General features: G+C 62.6%; 2 protein-coding genes across 7 annotated transcripts in view; one reads left to right on the top strand and one right to left on the bottom strand.

Annotated features, from left to right (window-relative positions):
* Positions 1–20,918, top strand: part of POU5F1 (POU class 5 homeobox 1) — a 26,640-nt gene extending 5,722 nt beyond the window's left edge. For 2 of the 5 annotated variants that reach the window (XM_054722245.1, XM_054722244.1), the window contains exons 2-5: positions 19,277–19,391; positions 19,699–19,829; positions 20,143–20,301; positions 20,447–20,918. In XM_054722245.1, the coding sequence (XP_054578220.1) occupies positions 19,280–19,391; positions 19,699–19,829; positions 20,143–20,301; positions 20,447–20,710 (666 nt within the window). In that variant the 5' untranslated portion in view covers positions 19,277–19,279 and the 3' untranslated portion in view covers positions 20,711–20,918. Of the gene's footprint in view, positions 1–16,272; positions 16,682–17,568; positions 17,572–19,268; positions 19,392–19,698; positions 19,830–20,142; positions 20,302–20,446 lie in introns of those variants that run through there. The other 3 variants (XM_054722243.1, XM_008157370.3, XM_054722242.1) reach the window with 3 other exon arrangements.
* TCF19 (transcription factor 19) lies at positions 20,898–25,499 on the bottom strand. Of its 2 annotated transcripts, none has more exons than XM_054722246.1 (4): positions 25,357–25,499; positions 24,458–24,972; positions 22,976–23,531; positions 20,898–21,379 (listed from the first exon to the last, which is right to left on the bottom strand). In XM_054722246.1, exons 2-4 carry the CDS (start codon positions 24,693–24,695, stop codon positions 21,328–21,330), a joined length of 846 nt encoding a protein of 281 aa, XP_054578221.1. In that variant the 5' UTR covers positions 24,696–24,972; positions 25,357–25,499; the 3' UTR covers positions 20,898–21,327. The 2 variants fall into 2 exon arrangements, with proteins under 2 accessions (XP_054578221.1, XP_008155593.1); XM_008157371.3 differs by lacking the exon at positions 20,898–21,379 and adding an exon at positions 21,953–22,729 and having other exon boundaries at positions 25,357–25,492.

Raw genomic sequence — 25,499 nt, 5'->3', positions numbered from 1 at the left:
CCTCCCCACTCCCTCAGACCCCTCCCCACTCCCTCAGACCTCTCCCCACTCCCTACTCCCCACTCCCTCAGACCTCTCCCCACTCCCTCAGACCCCTCCCCACTCCCTCAGACACCTCCCCACTCCCTCAGACGACTCCCCACTCCCTCAGACCTCTCCCCACTCCCTCAGACCTCTCCCCACTCCCTCAGAGGCCTCCCCACTCCCTCAGACCCCTCCCCACTCCATCAGACCTCTCCCCACTCCCTCAGACCTCTCCCCACTCCCTCAGACGACTCCCCACTCCCTCAGACCTCTCCCCACTCCCTCAGACCTCTCCCCACTCCCTCAGACGACTCCCCACTCCCTCAGACCCCTCCCCACTCCCTCAGACCTCTCCCAACTCCCTCAGACCCCTCCCCACTCCCTCAGACCCCTCCCCACTCCCTCAGACCTCGCCCCACTCCCTCAGACGACTCCCCACTCCCTCAGACCTCTCCCCACTCCCTCAGACCTCTCCCCACTCCCTCAGAGGCCTCCCCACTCCCTCAGACCCCTCCCCACTCCCTCAGACCTCTCCCCACTCCCTCAGACCTCTCCCCACTCCCTCAGACCTCTCCCCACTCCCTCAGACCTCTCCCCACTCCCTCAGACGTCTCCCCACTCCCTCAGACCCCACCCCACTCCCTCAGACCTCTCCCCACTCCCTCAGACCTCTCCCCACTCCCTCAGACCCCTCCCCACTCCCCACTCCCTCAGACGACTCCCCACTCCCTCAGACCCCTCCCCACTCCCTCAGACCCCTCCCCACTCCCTCAGACCTCTCCCCACTCCCCACTCCCCACTCCCTCAGACCTCTCCCCACTCCCTCAGACCCCTCCCCACTCCCTCAGACCCCTCCCCACTCCCTCAGACCTCTCCCCACTCCCTCAGACCTCTCCCCACTCCCTCAGACCCCTCCCCACTCCCTCAGACCTCTCCCCACTCCCCCAGACCCCTCCCCACTCCCTCAGACCCCTCCCCACTCCCCACTCCCTCAGACGACTCCCCACTCCCTCAGACCCCTCCCCACTCCCTCAGACCCCTCCCCACTCCCTCAGACCTCTCCCCACTCCCCACTCCCCACTCCCTCAGACCTCTCCCCTCTCCCTCAGAGGCGTCCCCACTCCCTCAGACCCCTCCCCACTCCCTCAGACCCCTCCCCACTCCCTCAGACCTCTCCCCACTCCCCACTCCCCACTCCCTCAGACCTCTCCCCACTCCCTCAGACCCCTCCCCACTCCCTCAGACCCCTCCCCACTCCCTCAGACCCCTCCCCACTCCCTCAGTCCCCTCCCCACTCCCTCAGACCTCTCCCCACTCCCTCAGACCCCTCCCCACTCCCTCAGACCTCTCCCCACTCCCCCTCCTCACTCCCTCAGACCCCTCCACACTCCCTCAGACCTCTCCCCACTCCCTCAGACCTCTCCCCACTCCCTCAGACCTCTCCCCACTCCCCACTCCCCACTCCCTCTGACCTCTCCCCACTCCCTCAGAGGACTCCCCACTCCCTCAGAGGACTCCCCACTCCCTCAGACCTAATCCCACTCCCTCAGACCCCTCCCCACTCCCTTAGAGGACTCCCCACTCCCTCAGACCTAACCCCACTCCCTCAGACCCCTCCCCACTCCCTCAGAGGACTCCCCACTCCCTCAGACCTCTCCCCACTCCCTCAGACCTCTCCCCACTCCCTCAGACCTCTCCCCACTCCCTCAGACCTCTCCCCACTCCCTCAGACCTCTCCCCACTCCCCACTCCCTCAGACCCCTCCCCACTCCCTCAGACCCCTCCCCACTCCCTCAGACCCTTCCCCATTCCCGCAGACCTCTCCCCACTCCCTCAGACCCCTCCCCACTCCCTCAGACACCTCCCCACTCCCTCAGCCTCTCCCCACTCCCTCAGACCCTTCCCCATTCCCGCAGACCTCTCCCCACTCCCTCAGACCCCTCCTCACTCCCTCAGACCCCTCCCCACTCCCTTAGAGGACTCCCCACTCCCTCAGACCCCTCCCCACTCCCTCAGAGGACTCCCCACTCCCTCAGACCCCTCCCCACTCCCTCAGAGGACTCCTCACTCCCTCAGAGGACTCCCCACTCCCTCAGACCTAACCCCACTCCCTCAGACCCCTCCCCACTCCCTCAGAGGACTCCCCACTCCCTCAGACCTAACCCCACTCGCTCAGACCCCTCCCCACTCCCTCAGAGGACTCCCCACTCCCTCAGACTCCTCCCCACTCCCACAGACCCCTCCCCACTCCCTCAGACCCCTCCCCACTCCCTCAGACCTCTCCCCACTCCCTCAGACCTCTCCCCACTCCCTCAGACCTCTCCCCACTCCCTCAGACCCCTCCCCACTCCCTCAGACCCCTCCCCACTCCCTCAGACCTCTCCCCACTCCCTCAGACCTCTCCCCATTCCCTCAGACCTCTCCTCACTCCCCTTCCCCACTCCCTCAGACCCCTCCCCACTCCCTCAGACCCCTCCCCACTCCCTCAGACCTCTCCCCACTCCCTCAGACCTCTCCCCACTCCCTCAGACCTCTCCCCACTCCCCACTCCCTCAGACCCCTCCCCACTCCCTCAGCCTCTCCCCACTCCCTCAGACCTCTCCCCACTCCCTCAGACCCCTCCCCACTCCCTCAGACCTCTCCCCACTCCCTCAGACCTCTCCACACTCCCTCAGACCTCTCCCCACTCCCTCAGACCTCTCCCCACTCCCTCAGACTCCTCCCCACTCCCTCAGACTCTCCCCACTCCCTCAGACCCCTCCCCACTCCCCACTCCCCACTCCCTCAGACCCCTCCCCACTCCCTCAGACCCCTCTCCACTCCCCACTCCCCACTCCCTCAGACCTCTCCACACTCCCTCAGACCTCTCCCCACTCCCTCAGACCCCTCCCCACTCCCTCAGACTCTCCCCACTCCCTCAGACCCCTCCCCACTCCCCACTCCCCACTCCCTCAGACCCCTCCCCACTCCCCACTCCCCACTTCCTCAGACCTCTCCACACTCCCTCAGACACCTCCCCACTCCCTCAGACCCCTCCCCACTCCCCACTCCCCACTTCCTCAGACCTCTCCACACTCCCTCAGACCTCTCCCCACTCCCTCAGACCCCTCCCCACTCCCTCAGACTCTCCCCACTCCCTCAGACCCCTCCCCACTCCCCACTCCCCACTCCCTCAGACCCCTCCCCACTCCCTCAGACGACTCCCCACTCCCTCAGAGGACTCCCCACTCCCTCAGAGGACTCCCCACTCCCTCAGACCTCTCCCCACTCCCTCAGACCTCTCCCCACTCCCTCAGACCCCTCCCCACTCCCTCAGAGGACTCCCCACTCCCTCAGACCCCTCCCCACTCCCTCAGACCTCTCCCCACTCCCTCAGACCCCTCCCCACTCCCTCAGACCTCTCCCCACTCCCTCAGACCTCTCCCCACTCCCTCAGACCTCTCCCCACTCCCTCAGACCTCTCCCCACTCCCCTTCCCCACTCCCTCAGACCTCTCCCCACTCCCTCAGACCTCTCCCCACTCCCTCAGACCCCTCCCCACTCCCTCAGAGGACTCCCCACTCCCTCAGACCCCTCCCCACTCCCTCAGACCTCTCCCCACTCCCTCAGACCCCTCCCCACTCCCTCAGACCTCTCCCCACTCCCTCAGACCCCTCCCCACTCCCTCAGACGCTCCCCACTCCCTCAGACCCCTCCCCACTCCCTCAGAGGACTCCCCACTCCCTCAGACCCCTCCCCACTCCCTCAGACCTCTCCCCACTCCCTCAGAGGACTCCCCACTCCCTCAGACCCCTCCCCACTCCCTCAGACCTCTCCCCACTCCCTCAGACCCCTCCCCACTCCCTCAGACCCCTCCCCACTCCGTCAGACCCCTCCCACTCCCTCAGACCCCTCCCCACTCCCTCAGACCTCTCCCCACTCCCTCAGACCTCTCCCCACTCCCTCAGACCCCTCCCCACTCCCTCAGACCTCTCCCCACTCCCTCAGACCTCTCCCCACTCCCTCAGACCTCTCCCCACTCCCTCAGACCTCTCCCCACTCCCTCAGAGGACTCCCCACTCCCTCAGAGGACTCCCCACTCCCTCAGACCTCTCCCCACTCCCTCAGACCTCTCCCCACTCCCTCAGACCCCTCCCCACTCCCTCAGACCCCTCCCCACTCCCTTAGAGGACTCCCCACTCCCTCAGACCCCTCCCCACTCCCTCAGAGGACTCCCCACTCCCTCAGACCTCTCCCCACTCCCTCAGACCTCTCCCCACTCCCTCAGACCTCTCCCCACTCCCCACTCCCCACTCCCTCAGACCCCTCCCCACTCCCTCAGCCTCTCCCCACTCCCTCAGACCCTTCCCCATTCCCGCAGACCTCTCCCCACTCCCTCAGACCCCTCCCCACTCCCTCAGACCCCTCCCCACTCCCTCAGCCTCTCCCCACTCCCTCAGACCCTTCCCCACTCCCGCAGACCTCTCCCCACTCCCTCAGACCCCTCCCCACTCCCTCAGACCCCTCCCCACTCCCTCAGACCCCTCCTCACTCCCTCAGACCCCTCCCCACTCCCTTAGAGGACTCCCCACTCCCTCAGACCTAACCCCACTCCCTCAGACCCCTCCCCACTCCCTCAGAGGACTCCCCACTCCCTCAGACCTAACCCCACTCCCTCAGACCCCTCCCCACTCCCTCAGAGGACTCCCCACTCCCTCAGACCCCTCCCCACTCCCACAGACCTCTCCCCACTCCCTCAGACCCCTCCCCACTCCCTCAGACCTCTCCCCACTCCCTCAGACCTCTCCCCACTCCCTCAGACTCCTCCCCACTCCCTCAGACCTCTCCCCACTCCCTCAGACCCATCCCCACTCCCTCAGACCCCTCCCCACTCCCTCAGACCTCTCCCCACTCCCTCAGACCCCTCCCCACTCCCTCAGACCTCTCCCCACTCCCTCAGACCCCTCCCCACTCCCTCAGACCTCTCCCCACTCCCTCAGACCTCTCCCCACTCCCTCAGACCCCTCCCCACTCCCTCAGACCCCTCCCCACTCCCTCAGACCTCTCCCCACTCCCTCAGACCTCTCCACACTCCCTCAGACCCCTCCCCACTCCCTCAGACCCCTCCCCACTCCCTCAGACCCCTCCCCACTCCCTCAGACCTCTCCCCACTCCCTCAGACTCCTCCCCACTCCCTCAGACCTCTCCCCACTCCCTCAGACCTCTCCCCACTCCCTCAGACCCCTCCCCACTCCCTCAGACCCCTCCCCACTCCCTCAGACCCCTCCCCACTCCCTCAGACCCCTCCCTACACCCTCAGACCCCTCCCTACACCCTCAGACCCATCCCCACTCCCTCAGACCCCTCCCCACTCCCTCAGACCTCTCCCCACTCCCTCAGACCTCTCCACACTCCCGCAGACCTCTCCCCACTCCCTCAGACCCCTCCCCACTCCCTCAGACCTCTCCCCACTCCCTCAGACCTCTCCACACTCCCGCAGACCTCTCCCCACTCCCTCAGACCCCTCCCCACTCCCTCAGACCCCTCCCCACTCCCTCAGACCTCTCCCCACTCCCTCAGACCCCTCCCCACTCCCTCAGACCCCTCCCCACTCCCTCAGACCCCTCCTCACTCCCTCAGACCCCTCCCCACTCCCTCAGACCCCTCCCCACTCCTCAGACCTCACCCCACTCCCTCAGACCCCTCCCCCACTCCCCTCAAGACCCTCCCACTCCCTCAGACCCTCCCCACTCCCTCAGACCCCTCCCCACCTCCCTCAGGACTCCTCCCCACTCCCTCAGACCCCTCCCCACTCCCTCAGACCCCTCCCCACTCCCTCAGACCCCTCCCCACTCCCTCAGACCCTAACCCCACTCCCTCAGACCACTCCCCACTCCCTCAGACTCTCCCCACTCCCCTCAGACCTCTCCCCACTCCCTCAGACCCCTCCCCACTCCTCAGACCCTCTCCCCACTCCCTCAGACCCCTCCCCACCTCCCTCAGACTCCTCCCCCACTCCCTCAGACCTCTCCCCACTCCCTCAGACCCCTCACCCACTCCCTCAGACCTCTCCCCACTCCCTCAGACCCCTCCCCACTCCCTCAGACCTCTCCCCACTCCCTCATGACCTCTCCCCACTCCCTCAGACCTCTCCCCACTCCCTCAGACCACTCCCCACTCCCTCAGACCTCTCCCCACTCCCTCAGACCCCTCCCCACTCCCTCAGACCCTCCCCACTCCTCAGACCTCTCCACTCCCTCAGACCCCTCCCCACTCCCTCAGACCACCTCCCACTCCCTCAGACCTCTCCCCACTCCCTCAGACCTCTCCCCCACTCCCTCAGAACTCTCCCCACTCCCTCAGACCTCTCCCCACTCCCTCAGTCCTCTCCCACTCCCTCAGACCTCTCCCCACTCCCTCAGACCCCTCCCCACTCCCTCAGACTCTCCCCACTCCCCTCAGACCCTCCCCACTCCCTCAGACTCTCCTCCCACTCCCTCAGACCTCTCCCCCCTCCCTCAGACCCTCTCCCCACTCCCTCAGACCCTCCCCACTCCCTCAGACCCTCCCCACTCCCTCAGACCTCTCCCCACTCCCTCAGACCTCTCCCCACTCCCTCAGACCTCTCCCCACTCCCTCAGACCCCTCCCCACTCCCTCAGACCACTCCCCACTCCCTCAGACCTCTCCCCACTCCCTCAGACCTCTCCCCACTCCCTCAGACCCCCTCCCCACTCCCTCAGACCCTCCCCTCAGACCCTTCCCACTCCCTCGACCTCCCCACTCCCCTCAGACCCCTCCCCACTCCCTCAGACCCCTCCCCACTCCCTCAGACCCCTCCCCACTCCCTCAGACCCCTCCCCACTCCGTCAGACCCCTCCCCACTCCCTCAGACCCCTCCCACTCCCTCAGACCTCCCCCCACTCCCTCAGACCTCTCCCCACTCCCTCAGACCTCTCCCCACTCCCTCAGACCTCTCCCCACTCCCTCAGACCTCTCCCCACTCCCTCAGACCCTCCCCACTCCCTCAGACCTCTCCCCACTCCCTCAGACCTCTCCCCACTCCCTCAGACCTCTCCCCACTCCCTCAGAGACCCTCCCCACTCCCTCAGACCCTCTCCCCACTCCCTCAGACCTCTCCCCACTCCTCAGACCCTCTCCCCACTCCCTCAGAGGACCTCCCACTCCCTCAGACCCCCCTCCTCAGACCTCTCCCCACTCCCTCAGACCTCTCCCACTCCCTCAGACCCCTCCCCACTCCCTCAGAACCTCCCCACTCCTTCGACCCCTCCCCACTCCCTCAGACCACTCCCACTCCCTCAGACCTCCCCCACTCCTCAGACCCCTCCCCACTCCCTCAGACCCCTCCCCACTCCTCAGACCCTCCCCCACTCCCTCAGACCCTCCCCACTCCCTCAGACCTCCCCCACTCCCTCAGACCCCTCCCCACTCCCTCAGACCCCTCCCCACTCCCTCAGAACCCTCCCCACTCCCTCAGACCCCTCCCCACTCCCTCAGACCTCTCCCCACTCCCTCAGACCTCTCCCCACTCCCTCAGACCCCTCCCCACTCCCTCAGACCCCTCCCACTCCCTCAGACCCTCCCCACTCCCTCAGACCCTCCCCACTCCCTCAGACCTCTCCCCACTCCCTCAGACCCTCCCCACTCCCTCAGACCCCTCCCCACTCCCTCAGGACCTCTCCCCACTCCCTCCTCAGACCTCTCCCCACTCCCTCAGACCCCTCCCCACTCCCTCAGACCCTCCCCACTCCCTCAGACCTCACCCCACTCCCTCAGACCCCTCCCCACTCCCTCAGACCTCTCCCCACTCCCTCAGACCCTCCCCACTCCCTCAGACCTCTCCCCACTCCCTCAGACCCCTCCCCACTCCCTCAGACCTCTCACCACTCCCCACTCCCTCAGACCCCTCCCCACTCCCTCAGACCTCTCCCCACTCCCTCAGACCCCTCCCACTCCCTCAGACCCTCCCCACTCCCTCAGACCCTCCCCACTCCCTCAGACCCTCCCCACTCCCTCAGACTCTCCCCACTCCCTCAGACCTCTCCCCACTCCCTCAGACCCCTCCCCACTCCCTAAGACCCCTCCCCACTCCCTCAGACCTCTCCCCACTCCCTCAGACCCCTCCCCACTCCCTCAGACCTCTCCCCACTCCCTCAGACCCTCCCCACTCCCTCAGACCCCTCCCCACTCCCTAAGACCCCTCCCCACTCCCTCAGACCCTCCCACCTCCCTCAGACCCCTCCCCACTCCCTCAGACCTCTCCCCACTCCCTCTGACCCCTCCCCACTCCCTCAGAGCTCTCCCCACTCCCTCAGACCCCTCCCCAATCCCTCAGACCTCTCCCCACTCCCTCAGAGGACTCCCCACTCCCTCAGACCCCTCCCCACTCCCTCAGACCTCTCCCCACTCCCTCAGACCCCTCCCCACTCCCTCAGACCTCTCCCCACTCCCTCAGACCCCTCCCCACTCCCTCAGACCTCTCCCACTCCCTCAGACCCTCCCCACTCCCTCAGACCTCCCCACTCCCTCAGACCCCTCCCCACTCCCTCAGACCCCTCCCCACTCCCTCAGAGGACTCCCCACTCCCTCAGACCCCTCCCCCACTCCCTCAGACCTCTCCCCACTCCCTCAGACCCCTCCCCACTCCCTCAGACCTCTCCCCACTCCCTCAGACCCCTCCCCACCTCCCTCAGACCCCTCCCCACTCCCTCAGACCCCTCCCCACTCCCTCAGACCTCTCCCCACTCCCTCAGACCCCTCCCCACTCCCTCAGACCTCTCCCCACTCCCTCAGACCCCTCCCCACTCCCTCAGACCTCTCCCCACTCCCTCAGACTCTCCCCACTCCCTCAGACCCCTCCCCCCACTCCCTCAGACCTCTCCCCACTCCCTCAGACCCTCCCCACTCCCTCAGACCTCTCCCCACTCCCTCAGACCTCTCCCCACTCCCTCAGACCCCTCCCCACTCCCTCAGACCACTCCCCACTCCCTCAGACCCATCCCCACTCCCTCAGACCCTCTCCCCCACTCCCTCAGACCTCTCCCCACTCCCCTTCCCCACTCCCTCAGACCTCTCTCCACTCCCACAGACCTCTCCCCACTCCCTCAGACCTCTCCCCACTCCCTCAGACCTCTCCCACTCCCTCAGACCTCTCCCCACTCCCCTTCCCCACTCCCTCAGACCCCTCCCCACTCCCTCAGACCTCTCCCCACTCCCTCAGACCTCTCCCCACTCCCTCAGACCTCTCCCCACTCCCCTTCCCCACTCCCTCAGACCTCTCCCCACTCCCTCAGACCCTCCCCACTCCCTCAGACCCCTCCCCACTCCGTCAGACCCCTCCCACTCCCTCAGACCCCTCCCCACTCCCTCAGACCCCCTCCCCACTCCCTCAGAGCTCTCCCCCCTCCCTCAGACCCCTCCCCACTCCCTCAGACCTCTCCCCACTCCCTCAGACCCCCTCCCCACTCCCTCAGAGCTCTCCCCACTCCCTCAGACCCCTCCCCACTCCCTCAGACCTCTCCCCACTCCCCTTCCCCACTCCCTCAGACCCCTCCCCACTCCCCCTCCCCACTCCCTCAGACCTCTCCCCACTCCCCTTCCCCACTCCCTCAGACCTCTCCCCACTCCCTCAGACCTCTCCCCACTCCCTCAGACCCCTCCCCACTCCCTCAGACCCCTCCCCACTCCCTCAGACCCTCCCCACTCCCTCAGACCCCTCCCCACTCCCTCAGACCTCTCCCCACTCCCTCAGACCTCTCCCCACTCCCTCAGAGGACTCCCCACTCCCTCAGAGGACTCCCCACTGCTGCAGGATGTGATGCCCTAAAGCCTCACCTTGGGGAGCCTGTGGGACCTCCCTGAGTGTGGACACCCACCAGAGATGACCCTTTCCCACACCCGCCCCCCCAGCAGCCCCTCCTCAGTGCTAAGACTTCTCTGCCCTTTCCCAGCCTAGGTAGCCCCTTGGGAATCCAGCTGCTGAAATGAGCAGCCTTTCCTAGGTGCTGCAAGGCAGGCAGGTGGGCAGCGTCCTGGGCTTCATGGTCCCTGGTCCCGCCCAGGACCCAGGGGCTTGGGAGAATCTGTCCTCAGACTGAGGCCAGAGCCTGGCACCTTGTCCGCACCCTAAGGCGCATCACTGCTGGGGAGTGGTCTGAGGGCGTGGGGAAGGGGAGGCCAGGCCAGGGCGATGGGGACCAGGGCAGGGCCCTGCATGGTCCTTAGACGTGGCCTGTGCACCACTGTCCGAGGCGTATTGGGCTCAGTGCGGCCCGAGCTGGCGCTCTAGACGCGCACTGTCCACTGAGTCTGTCTGGCGGACTTCCTCCCTGACTGCAGACCCTGTTATGTACCCAGTGGTGCCAGAGGACTGGATATTGCCATTGGCATTGGAAAGGGTAGAACATCACTATATGATTCCCACCCTTCCCCAGGCAGGAAACAGGGCTAGAGTCCCTGTGGTGAAAAGAAAAAGTCATATTCAACTTTCCAAATCCAGGGCCTGGGAAATAACTGGCGGCCTTCTGAGTCAGCCTCTCCGCCCCCCTCACCCCCCCCACCCCCACCCCTGTCATAGTTATAGGAACCCTGGAAACCCGGTCAGGGTCCCAAGCTGAGAGTATTTCTAACCTGCATTTTCTTTCCATCTAGCAAACATCCGAGGGTCTAGTGCTAGCTGTTCGCGGTGCTGTTACTGGTCATAAACATCGCCAGAGCAGCTGCCAGTTTTGAATTCTTAGTGGCAGGTTTTGCATTAACACTGGCATGCACTCTCTCATTTTGACCTTTACTCGTGAAGGAGGGGAGGCCTGGAGGAGATGCGTGCACAGGCCTGTCCTGAGGACCATTATTGCCTCCCCTCCCAGAAGAGGAAAGAGGCCTGGAGAGGGTCAGTTACATTTGCTCGGGCAGTACAGCCAGCGGGGACCTTCACATCACCCAGGGCGCTGTGCTGGGTGCAGGACGGGGGCCCTGCCTTCAGGAGGGCTGGGTGTGGTGGGTCAGCTCAGTGCCATAACTGTGCCATGAGCGATGCGTGCTGGGAACACAGCAGGGCCACTGCGGCTCGGGATAGAGGGCGAGGTGCCGCAGGACTGCTGGGCATGTGGTAGCAGAGAAGGTGTGCTGTGGAGAGCGAGTGCCAGCTGCAGCAGGGGCTGCCAGGCGCTTCGGACGGGGCGGGAGTGGGGCCGGGGGAGGCCACGGCTGGCCGGCCTGGGACTTGTCAGTTCTGGGGCTTTGGCACTTCGGTCACACAATCCAGACCTTTGGTCTGTGAGTTGCTGGGGAACCAGAGCTGCTGGGGGAACTGCGGATGAGAAGGGAGAGGAGCAGCCCTTTGTGCCAAGAGCTAAGGCTACCCTCCCGGGGACAGGAGTGGGGAAGGAGGAAGGGCCGAAGGGCGGGGCAGCCCCTCAAACTCCATCGCACTTCCTGCGTCCCTGTGCGCACAGCTCTGTCGCTGACAGCCCAGCCATGGTGCTCCCTCTGTCACACATACCTGGTCAGCCCCTGTCCACGTGCTGCTCAAGTTCTGACCCAGGGCTTGCACCACAGGGCTCTGGAATGCAGTGAGGGGCGAGGGAGGGGGGGCGGGGGGGCAGCCGCTGTGTGTGGGGTCATGCAGTTAGCAAGACCGGAGGCAGCAAAGCTCCCCTGGTCTAGAAGTCTTCAGGGCTCCTCCCTGTCCTGGTAGCCCCTCAGTGCTCGAGACTCTACAAAGGCCCCGGAGGGGAACCAACACTTGGGGCCCGTGACTTCCGTCCTGCACAGTCCAGCCATTTAGATCAGGGCTAGGCCTCCTGGTGCCCGGGATCGCAGCCACTGCACCCAGGAGGGTGGGGCTGCTTCGAGCCCGCGGTCCAGGAGAAGCCCTTCGACATGCTCAGAGGACCTCCTGTCTGGCAGCAGCAGGCCGACCTCGTGAGCAGCCAGAGTGGCCCAGGGGCGGGGGGACCGGCCGTTCTGTCCGAGTCTCCCCATTCTAAGCCACCCCTGCCTGGACCCACTGTGGGCTCCTGCTTCTGCAGGGTCCTGGGAGAAGTGGGAAGGGCAGGACAGCAGGATGCTCAGGATTGTAGAGCTGAAGGGCCCTTAGGGACCGTCTGGTGTCCCTCTCTGGAGGGTGAGGCCCTGAGTGGCAATGTAGAGAGCAATCGATGGAAAAGGAGAGGAGGGAGAGGGCGTAGGTTAGCATTCCTATTGGTCTCTAGCCTTTGGCCTGGGTGGTCTCCTTGACAATACACCCCTCTGAGAAGTTTTACCTCCTGAAATACGCTTCTTGTAAGCGCCCAGGCACCGAAACCCAAATCAAAACTGGCCTCCCAAGCTCCTCAGACTTCTCTTAACCAAACTTGAGCCAGACTTTCCAGGAAGGGAAATAGCTGGCTCACTATTTGAGGTCAGACTGTCTGGATTGGGAAAAGAAGACTTCGTTTGCAGACTCATGGGAGAGACCAGAGGGTCAGTTACTGAGAAGAGGACGCAGGAGCAGTGGAATATGTGTAAATTGAAATAAAGAAAGATATAATCACCCAAAGTGGGCAAACCTTTGTCAGCCAAACTTAGTTTTAGACTGTAATAAGGGATGAAGTCATTTATTTGCGAAAAAGAACTGCAACTCCAAGAAACAGATTCAGATGGCAACCTATATTGTTCCATCAAGACAAAGGGGAAGGCACCTTTTGTACAGAATTTTCCTGTCCACAGTTCCCAGTTTGGTCTGTTTCAGGTAAATGAAGTTTCCAAATTGGGCAATCTGATTGGTTGGTATAGATGCAAATGAGGATAGAATTCATGCAGTTCTGATTGGACGGGGCAGGTCCCAGTCTGCAGGTAGAGGTGACCAGGGTTCCCTGCAGTGATGGACCCAGATGGTGTAAAAGTGAGGCACGGCTCCGGCAGTTTAGAGCGGCGGCCCACCCACTGAAGGGTTGCGAGTTCGATTCCAGTCAAGGGCACAGACCTCAGTTGCAGGCTTGATCCCTGGCCCTGGTCAGGGCACGTGCGGGAGGGGACCAATCAATGTGTCTCTCTCACAAATGCGATGTTTCTCCCGATCTCTACCCCACCCTTCCTTCCTCTCCTGCTAAAAATAAATGGAAAAAAAATACCCTCAGGTGAGGATTAACAAAACAGAACAAAAACCCGGAGGACTAGTGAAGCTGTGCCTACAGTCTGGGTGCTCGCTGGTGCTTATCTCCCAGAATAACTCCTTCTTGGGGTTCACCAATGAACCTTGCTGGGCCCACAGCCTCAGCCTGCTCTCCTCAGCCCTCCATTCTTTCCCTCTCTTCTGCCTTCACTAACCGAACCCAGAGGGCAGACGAGTGGTTTGTTGCCCTGGCTAGAGCACGTCTCTGTTGGTCCCTCTCTGAGCCCCTTCAGTTTTTTTGTTTTTTTAAAAAAATATATATTTTATTGATTTTTTACAGAGAGGAAGGGAGAGGGACAGAGAGTTAGAAACATCGATGAGAGACACCGATTCAGCTGCCTCCTGCTCACTCCCTACTGGGGATGTGCCCGCAACCAAGGTACATGCCCTTGACCAGAATCGAACCTGGGACCTTTCAGTCCGAAGGCCCACGCTCTATACTGAGCCAAACCGGTTAGGGCATTCAGTTGGTTTTCCCAACCAAGCAGCACCCACTTGCCCCCGTAGGGGGGCGGCTGATGGCAGCCCCACCCATCACCGAGCGGGCTCAGCTGCCCTCGCTGGTCCTTCTGCAGCCGCACTCACTCGAACGGCCGGGGGAAGGGCCTGGCCTGCACTGCAGTGAAGTGTCTGGGGCGAGCTTGTGAGCCCAGCCCACACTGGTTTTAGTGAAAAAATCTAAGAGAAGCAAAGTCCGGAGAGCCAGGCCTGACGTCGCAGCCGCTTCCAGTCTCCTCCAGGCCGGCGCAGGCGGCCGCCTACCCTGCAGGCCTCCCGGGAGGCTGGGCGGGGAGCGGGCGTGTCTCAGCCCTGTCTGCATGGAGCGTTGCTGGAGGCCGGCTAGGGCTCCAGATAAACTTACCATTAGGTTCTGGGCCAGAACCAGGCAAGCACAGGGCTGACCCGACTCAGAAGTTGGGCCACAAGCCATTCGGGACCCAGGAGCCAGGGACCTGCCCCCCCCCTCTGGCTCTCTCCGGAATGGCCCTGGCCCAGGCCGGAAACATACCAAACAAGAGAGTGGTGTTGAGGGGTAACTGGGGAAGGTGTTTGGGGAGTGCTGGGAAGGCGGGGCAGCAGGACCTCTGGCCTGGCCTGGAGGGTGGTGATCTGAAGGGCCTGGGTGTGGAGGGCGGGTGAGCCCCAGGCCTTCCCTGCCCTCCCAGGGAGGCCGTCCTCGGCAGACAGAGGCGTGCGCGGCCACGGTGCTGTGAGGGCTCTGTCTTGGGGGCTGGGAGATGGCTGGGGAGGGGCTCCTCCTGCTCCAAGCAGTTTCTCCACCCCCACAGGCCCCTACACCCATCCTTCTGGGCAGTTAGTGGCTTCGAGGTGAGTGCAGCTCCACTCCCCTGTAGCGGTTCCAACATGAATCGTCCAGAAAGTACATACAGGTGGCACAGCAGCAGCGCCTGTGCTTAGGGTAAGGCTCCGAGGGCAGACAGGCTCCGCACCTCAGGGCACCGCCTGGGCGAAGACAGCGGCAGCCAGGACGGCCCCGCGGCCCAGCCCCCCAGCCGGCAGCGCCGACGCGGCCGGGGTGCAGATGCCCGAAGGTGGCGGAAGTCAGTGTCCAGGCTCAGGTGCTGCTGGCCTTGCAAACTGTAGGGAGCCCCCTGGCTTCCCCGGGGCTTCCATTTAGGCCAAGTTTTGGGAGCAGACAGACAAACTTCATACCCCTGTCTCAGACGACGCCTGAGGGCCTCGTTCTGGGCCGGCAGAGAGCCCTGAGGACACGCAGGAAACACCCCGAGGGTGGGCTTGGGGCAGGCTTCCCGCACCCCTAACCCCCAGTCGCTCTCCCCTCCTCTGCATCGGTCCGCCAAGCCCCCACCCCAACCAAGTGCCTCCCAGGGCCCGGAGGGGGTGGGGTGGGTGTCAGCCTTGACGCCTGTGCCTCCAGAGGAAGGGGCAGGATACCTGGGCCCCAGCAGGGGGCCCCGTCTGAGGCTCAGCCTTGGAGGGGGATTGGGGTGGGTTCCCGGAGCTCTTTCAGCCGCTCGGAGGGGTTTTCCGTGTGAGGGAACTGGGGCTGGGGGGTGGCAGGAAGCTGTCCGCAGGGGAGCCATCCAGGCCCATTCAAGGGTTGAGCACTTGTTTAGGGTTAGAGCTGCCCCCTCTGGGGACCTGGATTGTCCAGCCAAGGCCATTGTCCTGCCCCTCCCCCCGATCCTCCCAAGCCTCTTTGAACCTGAAGTCAGATATTTTCTCTTCCCCTCCCTTCTGGGCTTTCCCCACCCAGGGCCTCGGGCTGGAGGCTGGGGCTGGGGTGGTGGGGGAGGGAGAACAGCCAGCTGGGTACTGGATGTTGGGGTCCCACAGTGAGGGGTGTCGGGTCCCTCTGTCTGGACAAAGGTTGGGGAGCCCGGGCACAGCCAGCCCAGAGCCTGGCCCTAGAAGGGGCAGTGGGGTCAGCCCCTGAGACCAGCGGTGCGGGGCTGTGGAGTGGAAGCCTCTGTGGAGGGGCGGCCTTGCCTGGCGTCTGCCCTGGAGGTGGGGTGGGGTTTAGCAGGCTGGGCAGAGGGCAGCAGCCGCCCGCAGCTTTGGGGTAACAGAGTTGGGCCTGTAATCTGGATGAATGCCTGGGTCTCTGGACCGGGGGTGGGGAGGGCCCAGGTGGCTGATGAGGAATCGAGGGGTAGCCCAGCAGTACTTGGTGTGCACACAGTTGACGCGGGGAGCTGGGCCCGGTGGGCAGGCAGTGCCAGGGTCTTTGGAGAGGGGCCGGGCGCCTGGGCGCCTGGAGAAGATGGGTCCCAGAGGCGGGGAGGCGTGCAGAGCCCGGGGAGGGCCGGCGGCGGCAGGGCGTTGGGAGCGAACGTCCTCGTCGGGGACCTGTACCCGGGGCCCTGGGGCCGGGCCTCGGACCCGCCGCACGGGGCTCCCAGACATTCCGCTTCCACAGACACCACCGCTCCCAGCAGGCAAACACCCTTCGCCTCAGTTTCTCCCACCTCCATGGCCCTCGCCTCCCCCCACCCAGGGGGCGGGGCCAGAGGTCAAGGCTAGTGGGTGGGGTTGGGGAGGGGGCGAGCGGCGAGCAGTGCCTCGGAGAGCCCTCCTTCCACCAGGCCCCCGGCTCGGGGCGCCGTCCTTCCCATGGCGGGACACCTGGCTTCCGACTTTGCCTTCTCGCCGCCCCCAGGTGGTGGAGGCGATGGGCCCGGGGGGCCGGAGCCGGGCTGGGTTGACCCGCGGACCTGGCTGGGCTTCCAGGGCCCTCCCGGCGGGTCTGCCATCGGGCCGGGCCTTGCGCCCGGGACCGAGGTGTGGGGGATTTCCCCATGCCCCCCGCCGTATGAGTTCTGCGGGGGGATGGCCTACTGTGGGCCACAGGCTGGAGTGGGGCTGGCACCCCAAGGCGGCCTGGAGGCCCCCCAGCTCGAGGGCGAGGCGGGAGCCGGGGTGGAGAGCAACTCTGAGGGGGCCTCCCCCGAGCCCTGCGCTGCCCCGCCTGGGGCCCTGAAGCTGGAGCAGGAGAAGCTGGAGCCCAGCGCCGAGGAGGAGGTGAGGGGGCAGGGGCACTGGGTGCTGGCCGGACCGGCAGGGGCGGCCAGGGAGGGAGGGCCTGCAGCCTTCTTGGCCTGGAACCCGAGGGGAGCTGCAGGGCCGGGTGGGAACAGAATTCCGGCGGAGCCGCAGGGAGGCAGGGACGGTGGCCTCGGGGAGTCGGAAGCTGGCCCAGGATGGCCTTGCTTCGCGCCCGGCCTTCTTGCCAAGTATGTCCCTTCCACTCCCTGGGCCTGACCGGGGTCTGGCCACTCGCCTTATTACAGCCCAGCGTCTGACCCAGCTTGGGGTTTGAGCCCCTGCTCCCGCCGGGAGCCTCGTGATAACTGGACCCTTATCTTACCCAATGCCCGAGGGTGACACCGGGTCATTGTTCCTGAGGTTGGAGGGTGTGGCTGGGTCCGGTCGCGCTCCTGTTGGGGCTGTGTGGCCGAGTGCAGCGGCCTCACCTCCCGTCCACTTCAGGGCTGGTCCCCCATGGCTTCTGCCTGGGCCCAGAGCCACCTGGTGCAGGGGCACCCCGCACCCCCTCTAGAGCGAGGAGTACTCAGTGCAGCCGAATTTCTTAAGCTTTGAACCGGCCCTTCCAGGCCATTCCCCAAAGGAAGGCTCGTTCAGTCCTGCCGGGGCCACTCGGGGGAATGGTCCAGGCCTCCGAAGAGACAGTGTGAGCAATTGGAGATCAAGCCGGAGCCTCTGGCCCGCCGAGGAGGGGTGAGCGGTTTCAGCCGGCCTGGGAGCCTGCCTCTTGCTGGAGGCACTGCTGAGCCTTGAATAATAATGGCTGCCAATTGCGGCCCATTTCCTAAGTGCCTGGCTGTGTGCTCGGTTTCTACATCGTTATCTCATTAACCGCCACAAACTCTCCCAGGGAGGCGTTATTAGCCTGTTTCACGGGTCTTAAACTGCTAAGTGATAAAGCTAGGATTTGAACTGGGGTTTACTTTATTTCAAACCCCCAAAGTAGGATTTGGAAGAGCCCTGATGGGGACAGCTCTGGGTTTGAAACCTTGGCTGAGCAGAATTGGGAATGGGGGTGTCGGGTGTGAAGTTGAGGTGACTGATTACCCTCGAAATACTTCTCAAGGCTTTCAGGGCCGCGCCAGCCTAACTCTTCCCCGGGCCCCGGGCCTTCCCTGGGGCGCCCCGGGCTCAGCGCACCCACCTCTCCCGTCTACCTTTCCTTGCTGTGTCCTCCACCCTCAAGGCTCAAGGGCCTCGTAGGCTGCATTTGCCATCTGCTGGGGTGGCTCTGAGCAGCTGCACCTCGCCCAGTAGCTCGAGGCCCAAACCAGGCATCATTTCCCCCGTCTCCCTGTGTCCAGTTCTTTGGAAAACCACTATCTTTACCTTGGAAATACACCCCAAACCAATACTTACTGCCACCCTGTCCCAGCCACCACCATCTGTGACTGGATAATGCAGCTGCCTCCCTAGTTACCCCTCACTTCCTCCTTAGTCTCTGGTCACCATGTCAACTGGACTGAACACCTTGCAACGTGAGAGTCAGATCATTTCAACTCGATGCAACCTCGGCAGCGTCTGCCCTGCTCACCCCTCTGATCTCCTAGCTCCTCCCCCTTCCCTTCCTCTGCCCACTCATCCCGCTCGCCTGCGGGCCTTGTGCTGCCCGGCCTGTGCCTGCCCGCCTCGCCCCCACCTCAGGGCATCCCACTTGGCTGTTTCCCTTCGCTCAGTGCACCACCTCCGTCTTAGTTGTTTAAATTGTTCCGTAATGCCCGACCCTGCCGCGCTCTGTGATCCTCTTCCTGGCTCCGCTTTTCCGCCGTGCTGCCACGGATCGTAATGACTTGTCTCCACACTAGCACGGGAGCTCACGAGGCAGGGCTTTGGTCTGTTTTGTGTAGCCTCTGCCTTAGAGACGGTGTAGAATAAATCTGGTGAATTAATCAGTGAGGATGCTTCCATATTGCAAAAAAAGATATAAAAACAAGGGATAGTTGGCTTTTTTGGGGAGTTCAATTACCACACACCCAGGTTTCAGGTTCAACACCACCACCATCCCTTCCCCTCCCCCGTCGGGAGCCTGGAGCCTGCAGGAGGCAGCGGGTATATGTTTTCCTCTCCCCACACCCACACCTCTCTCACATCAATTTAGGAAGGTGGGATAATCAACTTTTTAAATGCACCAGCTATATGCAAAGCACTTTGTTCATGCCTCTTACGGCACCTGCAGCTTTCTGTGGTGTGTGCGCATGCGGGGTCACAGGCTGGGGCCCCACAGGCAGCTGGGAGATTGCCTCTGAGATGAGAATTAGCGCTGGTGCCTTGATTTCTCCAGGCTGTTCCTCCAGCCAGGAAGCCTCTTGGTTGTTAGAGCTGCCCAGCGGGGCTCCCCGTGACCTGCTCTTCTCAGCATGTGTGCTGCTCCCCAGCTCTGGGTGTGCTGCTCGGGGGTGAATGACGGCTGTAGATGGGTTGTTTCAGGTGTTGGGAGGGCGGCCTGGACGCAGAGGTATTCCCACAGACCGGGTGGGGCCCGGGTGGGGCCCGGGTGGGGCCCGGGTGGGCGGGGGGACAGCGGTGTGCCTGTCTTCTCACACGTCCTCTGCCTTTTAAAATGCCGTCGCAGAACATGAGAGCTCTGCAGAAAGACCTCGAGCAGTTTGCCAAGCTCCTGAAGCAGAAGAGGATCACCCTGGGGTACACCCAGGCCGACGTGGGGCTCACCCTGGGCGTTCTCTTCGGTGGGTCCCCCTCAGCATTTCTGACCCATAGAACACAGGGGCCACACCTCCCTGGGAGGAGCAGTCCTGAACCTGGGCCTCTGCTGCCAAGGGAATGAGGGGCGGGGCTCCGGGGCAGGCTCTGCCCTTGCCCCGGACGGGGGTGCAGAGGGAGGAAAAGATGTTTGGGCCTTGAGCTCCGTCTGGGAAGTGGGATCCTGGTGTGGGACCTTGTGAGCGTGGGAAGGGGTGGTGACCCCTGGGTCTCTGGGTCATGAGGGCCTTTCCTGTTCCCTCACCTTGCTTCTCTTTCAACCCACCTCCCCAGGCAAGGTGTTCAGCCAGACGACCATCTGCCGCTTTGAGGCTCTGCAGCTCAGTTTGAAGAACATGTGTAAGCTGCGGCCCCTGCTGCAGAAGTGGGTGGAGGAAGCTGACAACAATGAGAACCTGCAGGAGGTGAGGGTGAGGGTGGGCGGGGTGCCCAGGGGCCTGCGGTGACTGGGCCCCACTCCACTGCTTCCCCCTGGCCGGCAGCTCTGCTCCTTGGGGCCGCACCCCTCCATGGTGGGAGGTGATGGCTCAGCGCTGCTGGGCCGGGTTCAGCTGCTGGTCTAAGCCTGCCCTTGCAGGGCCCTTCTTTCTCACCTTCCGGCTCTGGTGACACCTCCACCAATGCCCTTAGCTGGCTTAGCAACTTGCTCTTGAATCAGACCTCGTGGGTTCGAAGCCCGCCCTCCCAGCTCTTTGTCACCCCCTCCCACCTGCCTAGATATGCAAAGCGGAGACCCTGATGCAGGCCCGAAAGAGAAAGCGGACGAGTATTGAGAACCGTGTGAAGGGCAACCTGGAGAACATGTTCCTGCAGTGCCCGAAGCCCACCCTGCAGCAGATCAGCCACATCGCCCAGCAGCTCGGGCTGGCGAAGGACGTGAGTGCCGTCCCCCAAGCTCCCTGCCCCACCCCCTGGCCCGAGCTCTGGTGCCTGCCCTTCAACCGCTCTGGATCTGTTGGGTTTGGGCTAAATGACCCACCTGGAGTTTATGAGCAAGTCACTCTCCCTCCCCCACCCCCAGGTGGTCCGAGTGTGGTTCTGCAACCGGCGCCAGAAGGGCAAACGATCAAGCAGTGACTATTCTCAACGAGAGGATTTTGAGGCTCCCAGGCCTCCTTTCCCAGGGGGACCAGTATCCTTTCCTGTGGCCCCAGGGCCCCACTTTGGCCCAGGCTATGCAGGCCCTCACTTCACTACGCTGTACTCCACGGTCCAGTTCCCTGAGGGGGAGGCCTTTCCCGCTGTGCCCGTCACCCCTCTGGGCTCCCCCATGCATTCAAGCTGAGCTGCCTGCCTTCCCGGCCGGGGAGCAAGGGAAAGAACCCGAGATAGTCCCAGGGCTTTGGGATTGAGTTCTTCTCACTATAGAATTGGGAGCACAAACGGTGTGGGGGCAGGAGTTTGGGCGCTGGTTGGCGGGAAGGTGAAGTTCAGTGATGCTCTTGATTTTAATCCCCTATCACTTTGATTTTAATAAAGAAACCCGGACACAGTGGGTGGATACTTGTGTCTGGTTCATCCTCTTCGTTACTGAGAGGGCGGGGCGGCACGCAGATGACCCTGAAGCCAAAGTGCGGAACCCACTCGAGTCACACAGTGGCAGGGGAGCTGGGCCTGGAACCCAGTTCCTTCGAAGGGGCCCTCGGAGGCAGAGGCAGTTCTTAGGAGCTGCTCGTGACACAGGGTCCCAGGGATCTGAGCTGAACTTACTTCTGCCCACAGATGCGGTTCCTCACAGACCACTCCCACCAGGAGCTGGCCTTTTGCTTTCCTCATGGCATTGTGCTAAGAAGTCCAGTCTTTAGGTCCTTATTTCCTCTGCATAGAGCCCCGGCTAGGAACTCCTTGGTGCCAGGGTCCAGGAGGTTTCCCTTCATTTTGCCTGTCCTGTCCATGAGTGACTCAGCAGACCCTCCGCGCGTTGCCGCTACCAGAGGGGTCCTTGCTCCTCCCTCTGTGGAAAAATAGGGTGGTAAGCCGTGGTAGGAGTGGGAAGGGGTGGACCTGTGTCAGGATAAGGCAATGCCCCACACATGGGCTGAGCTGACCCGGGTCCAGGCAGCGGCTGCTCTAGCTGGTTCTCTGCCCTGGCAGTGCAGGCACACCTTGGTTTAGCGCACTTCACAGCTGTACTTTGTCAAATCGAAGGCAAGACCCCCCACGAGGAAAAGACGACGGCTCACTTAGTTGCGGTGGTCTGGAGCCGAACCCGCAATGTCGGCGGTCGGCCTGCACAGACTCTGCCCTCTGCGTGAACCCGGCCAGACCCCAGCCGCCCAGCTTTAGGGCAGTGGATGCTTTCCTGTAAACCAGAACCCTTCATTACCTGCGTTTCTTTTTCCAGGCTCCAACCTCATCCCATAGATTTGCACTTTTTCAATGACCAGGTCTGTATTTGCCTACCTTTTCCACTCACCTCCCCTTCCCCTAAGAATTCACGTTTTCCAACTCTTTCCAAGTTCATTCTACCCAGAACCGGAAAGCAATGTGTATCAGACCCACAAAGGAATAACTACCTAGCAGCAAATTATGAATGTTTTCATTCTTTATTTGGAAATGGAAACAAACCTCTGAAAAGCCAGGCCACAGGCTACAAACATGGTCAGCGGTAGGATTAGAGTTTGGGGCTGTGCCCTAGGTTTTCCCAGAATGTCTTAGGCGGTGCCATCCAAGTTGAGAACTCACTGGTCTGGGTCTGGGGCTTCATTTTCAGGCACAGGTGGTCTCCAGTTGATGCTCTGATCAGACACTGAGGGTGAGACCTTTCCCGCTGTGCCCGTCACCACTCTGGGCTCTCTAGTGTCCTCGGCAGTAAGGATCTATGACTTGTAACGGAATTTACAGCTCATAGCAACTTCCTGAAGGCATTGTCTTTGGCAGGAAGCCATCTCTCTGTCCCCTTGGCCGCAAGGGCCTGTTCCAGACCTGGGATCCACAGCAATGGGCCCTGCCCTGCAGTCATTCCCTCCTGCCGAGGCAAGAGAAGAGGCATTTCTTCGGACCCACCGGTGTCCCACTGTGTCCACCCATGGCCAGCTCTATCTGGCTCCTTGGTGGCGGGCCTTAGGTCTGGACGCCCATGCGACACCCTGGGCACCGGAAGTCGGCCTCCCTGGCAGCCTGGACACTGCAGCCAGCACAGGCCAGGTGGAACCAGAGGTCACATCCATCACACTGAACCCAGCCCACCGTTTCTTCTTGGGGCAGGCAGCAACCAGGGGCTGCACAGGGCTCCCCGCCCCCAACCACAGGGGGAGTCCTGGGGGTGCTCCCGGGGTGCTTCGGAGGGTGCCCACGCTGATATCTGAAGGAAAACAAAAACCTGGTCACAGCCTGGAGGAGAAGCCTAGAACTTTTCCTTGGATGAACAGAGTGGGTCCAGATAGACTCACCATAGTGGTGAGCCTGGTTGCTAGAGCTCACCTGGTTGCCATTCCAACCTGTTGTCTGCCCGCTGCCCACCTCCTCCCCAGCCGGGGGCCCCCTCCCAACCTGAGCATCTGAAAGGAATGGAAAGGTAGGGAAGTCAGACAGTGACCTCACCACTTACCCACTGGCTGTCAGTGGCATCTTCTCTACACAGAGTTTCTTCCGGGGCTCTCTAAGGACTGGGGGGCTCTCAGGAGCCTCTCTCTCATCATCCAATTCTGCCAACACTCGGTGAGCTGATTTCCTGCGGTTTCTTGGGGTTGGGGCAGAAGGGGTGGTCCCCTCTTTCCCATGGGGAGTGCGGGGAGGCAGGCTCGGTGGCCCACCCCTGCTCCTGGAGAAGGTGAGGGGCTGCGGCTGAAGCTTGCTGAGGCTGCCAATGGAGTTGAGGATCAGTGTGGCTTTTGGTGCAGGGGACAGGGTGCTGAGGGGACGCTGCGGAGCCCCTCGGGGAGGCAGCATGGGCTGGAAACCAACCCCGGCTCCCTCTTCTACCCTAGACCGTGGGATGGTAATGGCAGCGAAATCTTGAGGTTTGACTCGGACTTGCTGAAACATGAAGTAGAACTCCGAGGGGCCGGTTCCTGGGGGCCTTTCAGGGCCAAAGGTCAGAAGGTCACCATCGCTCAACTCCAGCCTGTGACCCCTAGGGAGTCGGACATTGTTGACCAAAGTCCCTGTTGATGGTGGGGCACCAGACATACAGGGAATGACAAAAGCAAATGACCAGTTAGGAGCGGAGAAAATGGCCCTGACTTTCTGGGGAACACGAGAGAGGACGCCTGACATCAAATCCTCACATTCTCCTGAGTCTCCGCAGGTGGCATCAGATCCTAAGCTCTTTCTGAGCTGGCAACAGGTTTGTTCCGCCGCCCACAGAACATGGGAGGGAACATTCCATTGAGGTCCAGTGTCAGACATCCTCACCCTCATCCAGCTGCCACTCAGCATAGCTCAGACTCTGGGTTCCAATCCTGACGCCCCCTCTTACCAGCTCTGTTACCCTGGACAAGTTAACCTCTTTGTGCCTCATTTCCTTGTCTGTAAAATGGGGATGTTAATGCCCACTTACAGTCAATGAATTTAAAACAGTGCCTGGCTTAATAGTAAGCACTAAATGAAGGTGCTACCATAGTTACCCCCACACGCTCCTCAAACGGACTCACAAAGTCCTTCCATTTCCCCCAAGAGGAAAACAGACCCAGAGATGAAGTGACGGCCTGAGGCTGCTGTGACTACCTCCACGGCAGGGAGTAAGACATGCCCACATCATTAGAACAGTTAAACATCATAACTGCCTAAGACAGGAACGAGTGTCTCAGCAAGGCGGGAATCTGAGCTCAGACTGCCGCGCCCCCCCCCCCCCCCCCCCCCGCCACAGAACACCCCATGGGTATTTCCCTGATGCTGCCCCAGGCTCTGGAACCACCTCCTAGCCCCTGTTGGAGCTAAATAGAGACCAACAAGAGTCAACGTGGCATGCTTCTGGTGGAAAGACAGGTCCAGACTGCCTTGCCCACCCATCCATCCAACCTGATAGGGAGCAGGCAGGGTCCCTGTGGAATCCCTTAATCATTCCATCCCTGAACTGCTTACTGCTCACCTTGGCTGCTGTGGTCCTCCAGGCTGACCCTCCAGTCATCACCCTGGCGCTCCGCGTGCAGCTCTGCGTGGACTCCAGAGATGAAGCCGGGCTCCTGTTGGGGCCGCAGGGCCACATCACACAGGTCGGCCCTGCAGCCCAAACGATAGGTGCAGCCAGTTCCGCTTGGGGGGTGGAAAGTGTAGAGGTCGCCGCCCCTGCCGCCCCCAATGCGCAGCAGCTGGAAGCAGGGCAGCATAGGCAGTGCACACCTCTTCCACTTCAGGGACCCATCACCTTTCCTTCCGGGCCATGCACGGTGGTCTAGGCTCACTTTCTGTCTGGTGCGAGCCTGAGTTATGCTTTGTGCAATTCCAACTTTGAGCACAGTCCCTGAGCAAATCCAGAATGCAAGGGTCCTGGGCACGCGATGCAAAATGGCTGTCAGGTAGCTCCAGAGCGGAAAAATTCGGGGCACTATGGCACCTTGGATGAGCCGGATCCTCGGGCCGCAGAATTTCCCGGGAGCCTTCAATCTGTTCGAGGCAACATACCATTAGGCAGCTTCCGGGGAACTGTAAACTGGTGTGCTCCTAATTCTGCAATGCTAACTTGTCACCCCAATGACATTTAGAGAAAACAGCTTTTTCCTGTCAGACCCGCTTATCCAAAGGGAGTAGCCATCCCTCCTGCTCGCCCGCGCCTCGCTCTTCTGGCCAACCCCTCACTCACAACTAGTTAGGTTGAAACCCAGTGGGAAGTGACTCCACTGTCGCCCCCTACGTTTTCCAAGACACTGGACCTAAACCCTATCTGCCCGGCTTCTCGGGGTGGGGAGGGGGAGAGAAACAGCTCCCCGAGACGATGCAAGGCAAACCTAGCCTTCTGCCCACCCCAGCCCAGCCCAGGGTCGGATCTACCGCGTGGTACGGTCTCTGCAGGCAGTGCCGGCCGGCGCGGCGTCCGGGACACTCGGGCTCCGGCCCGCGGGCGCTCCGCAGCTGTTTGACAGCCAGGGCGCGGGGCCCGGAGGGGCGCGGCCTCCGCGCGCGGGCAGCGCAGA

Source organism: Eptesicus fuscus, chromosome 10 (genome assembly GCF_027574615.1).
Source record: "Eptesicus fuscus isolate TK198812 chromosome 10, DD_ASM_mEF_20220401, whole genome shotgun sequence".
NCBI lineage: Eukaryota > Metazoa > Chordata > Mammalia > Chiroptera > Vespertilionidae > Eptesicus > Eptesicus fuscus.
Note: the sequence above shows the minus strand (reverse complement) of the source record. Positions and strands in the feature narration are given on the sequence as shown.

What these genes read in the sequence shown, in the direction of transcription:
- TCF19 (XM_008157371.3), bottom strand. Translation starts at nt 24,695, where the DNA reads ATGCTGCCCTGCTTCCAGCTGCTGCGCATTGGGGGCGGCAGGGGCGGC. An exon ending in GGAGGACCACAGCAGCCAAG is followed by an intron (nt 23,532 to 24,457) that starts GTGAGCAGTAAG and finishes CACCATCAACAG; the next exon opens with GGACTTTGGTCAACAATGTC. An exon ending in ATGCCACTGACAGCCAGTGG is followed by an intron (nt 22,730 to 22,975) that starts GTAAGTGGTGAG and finishes GTTTTCCTTCAG; the next exon opens with ATATCAGCGTGGGCACCCTC.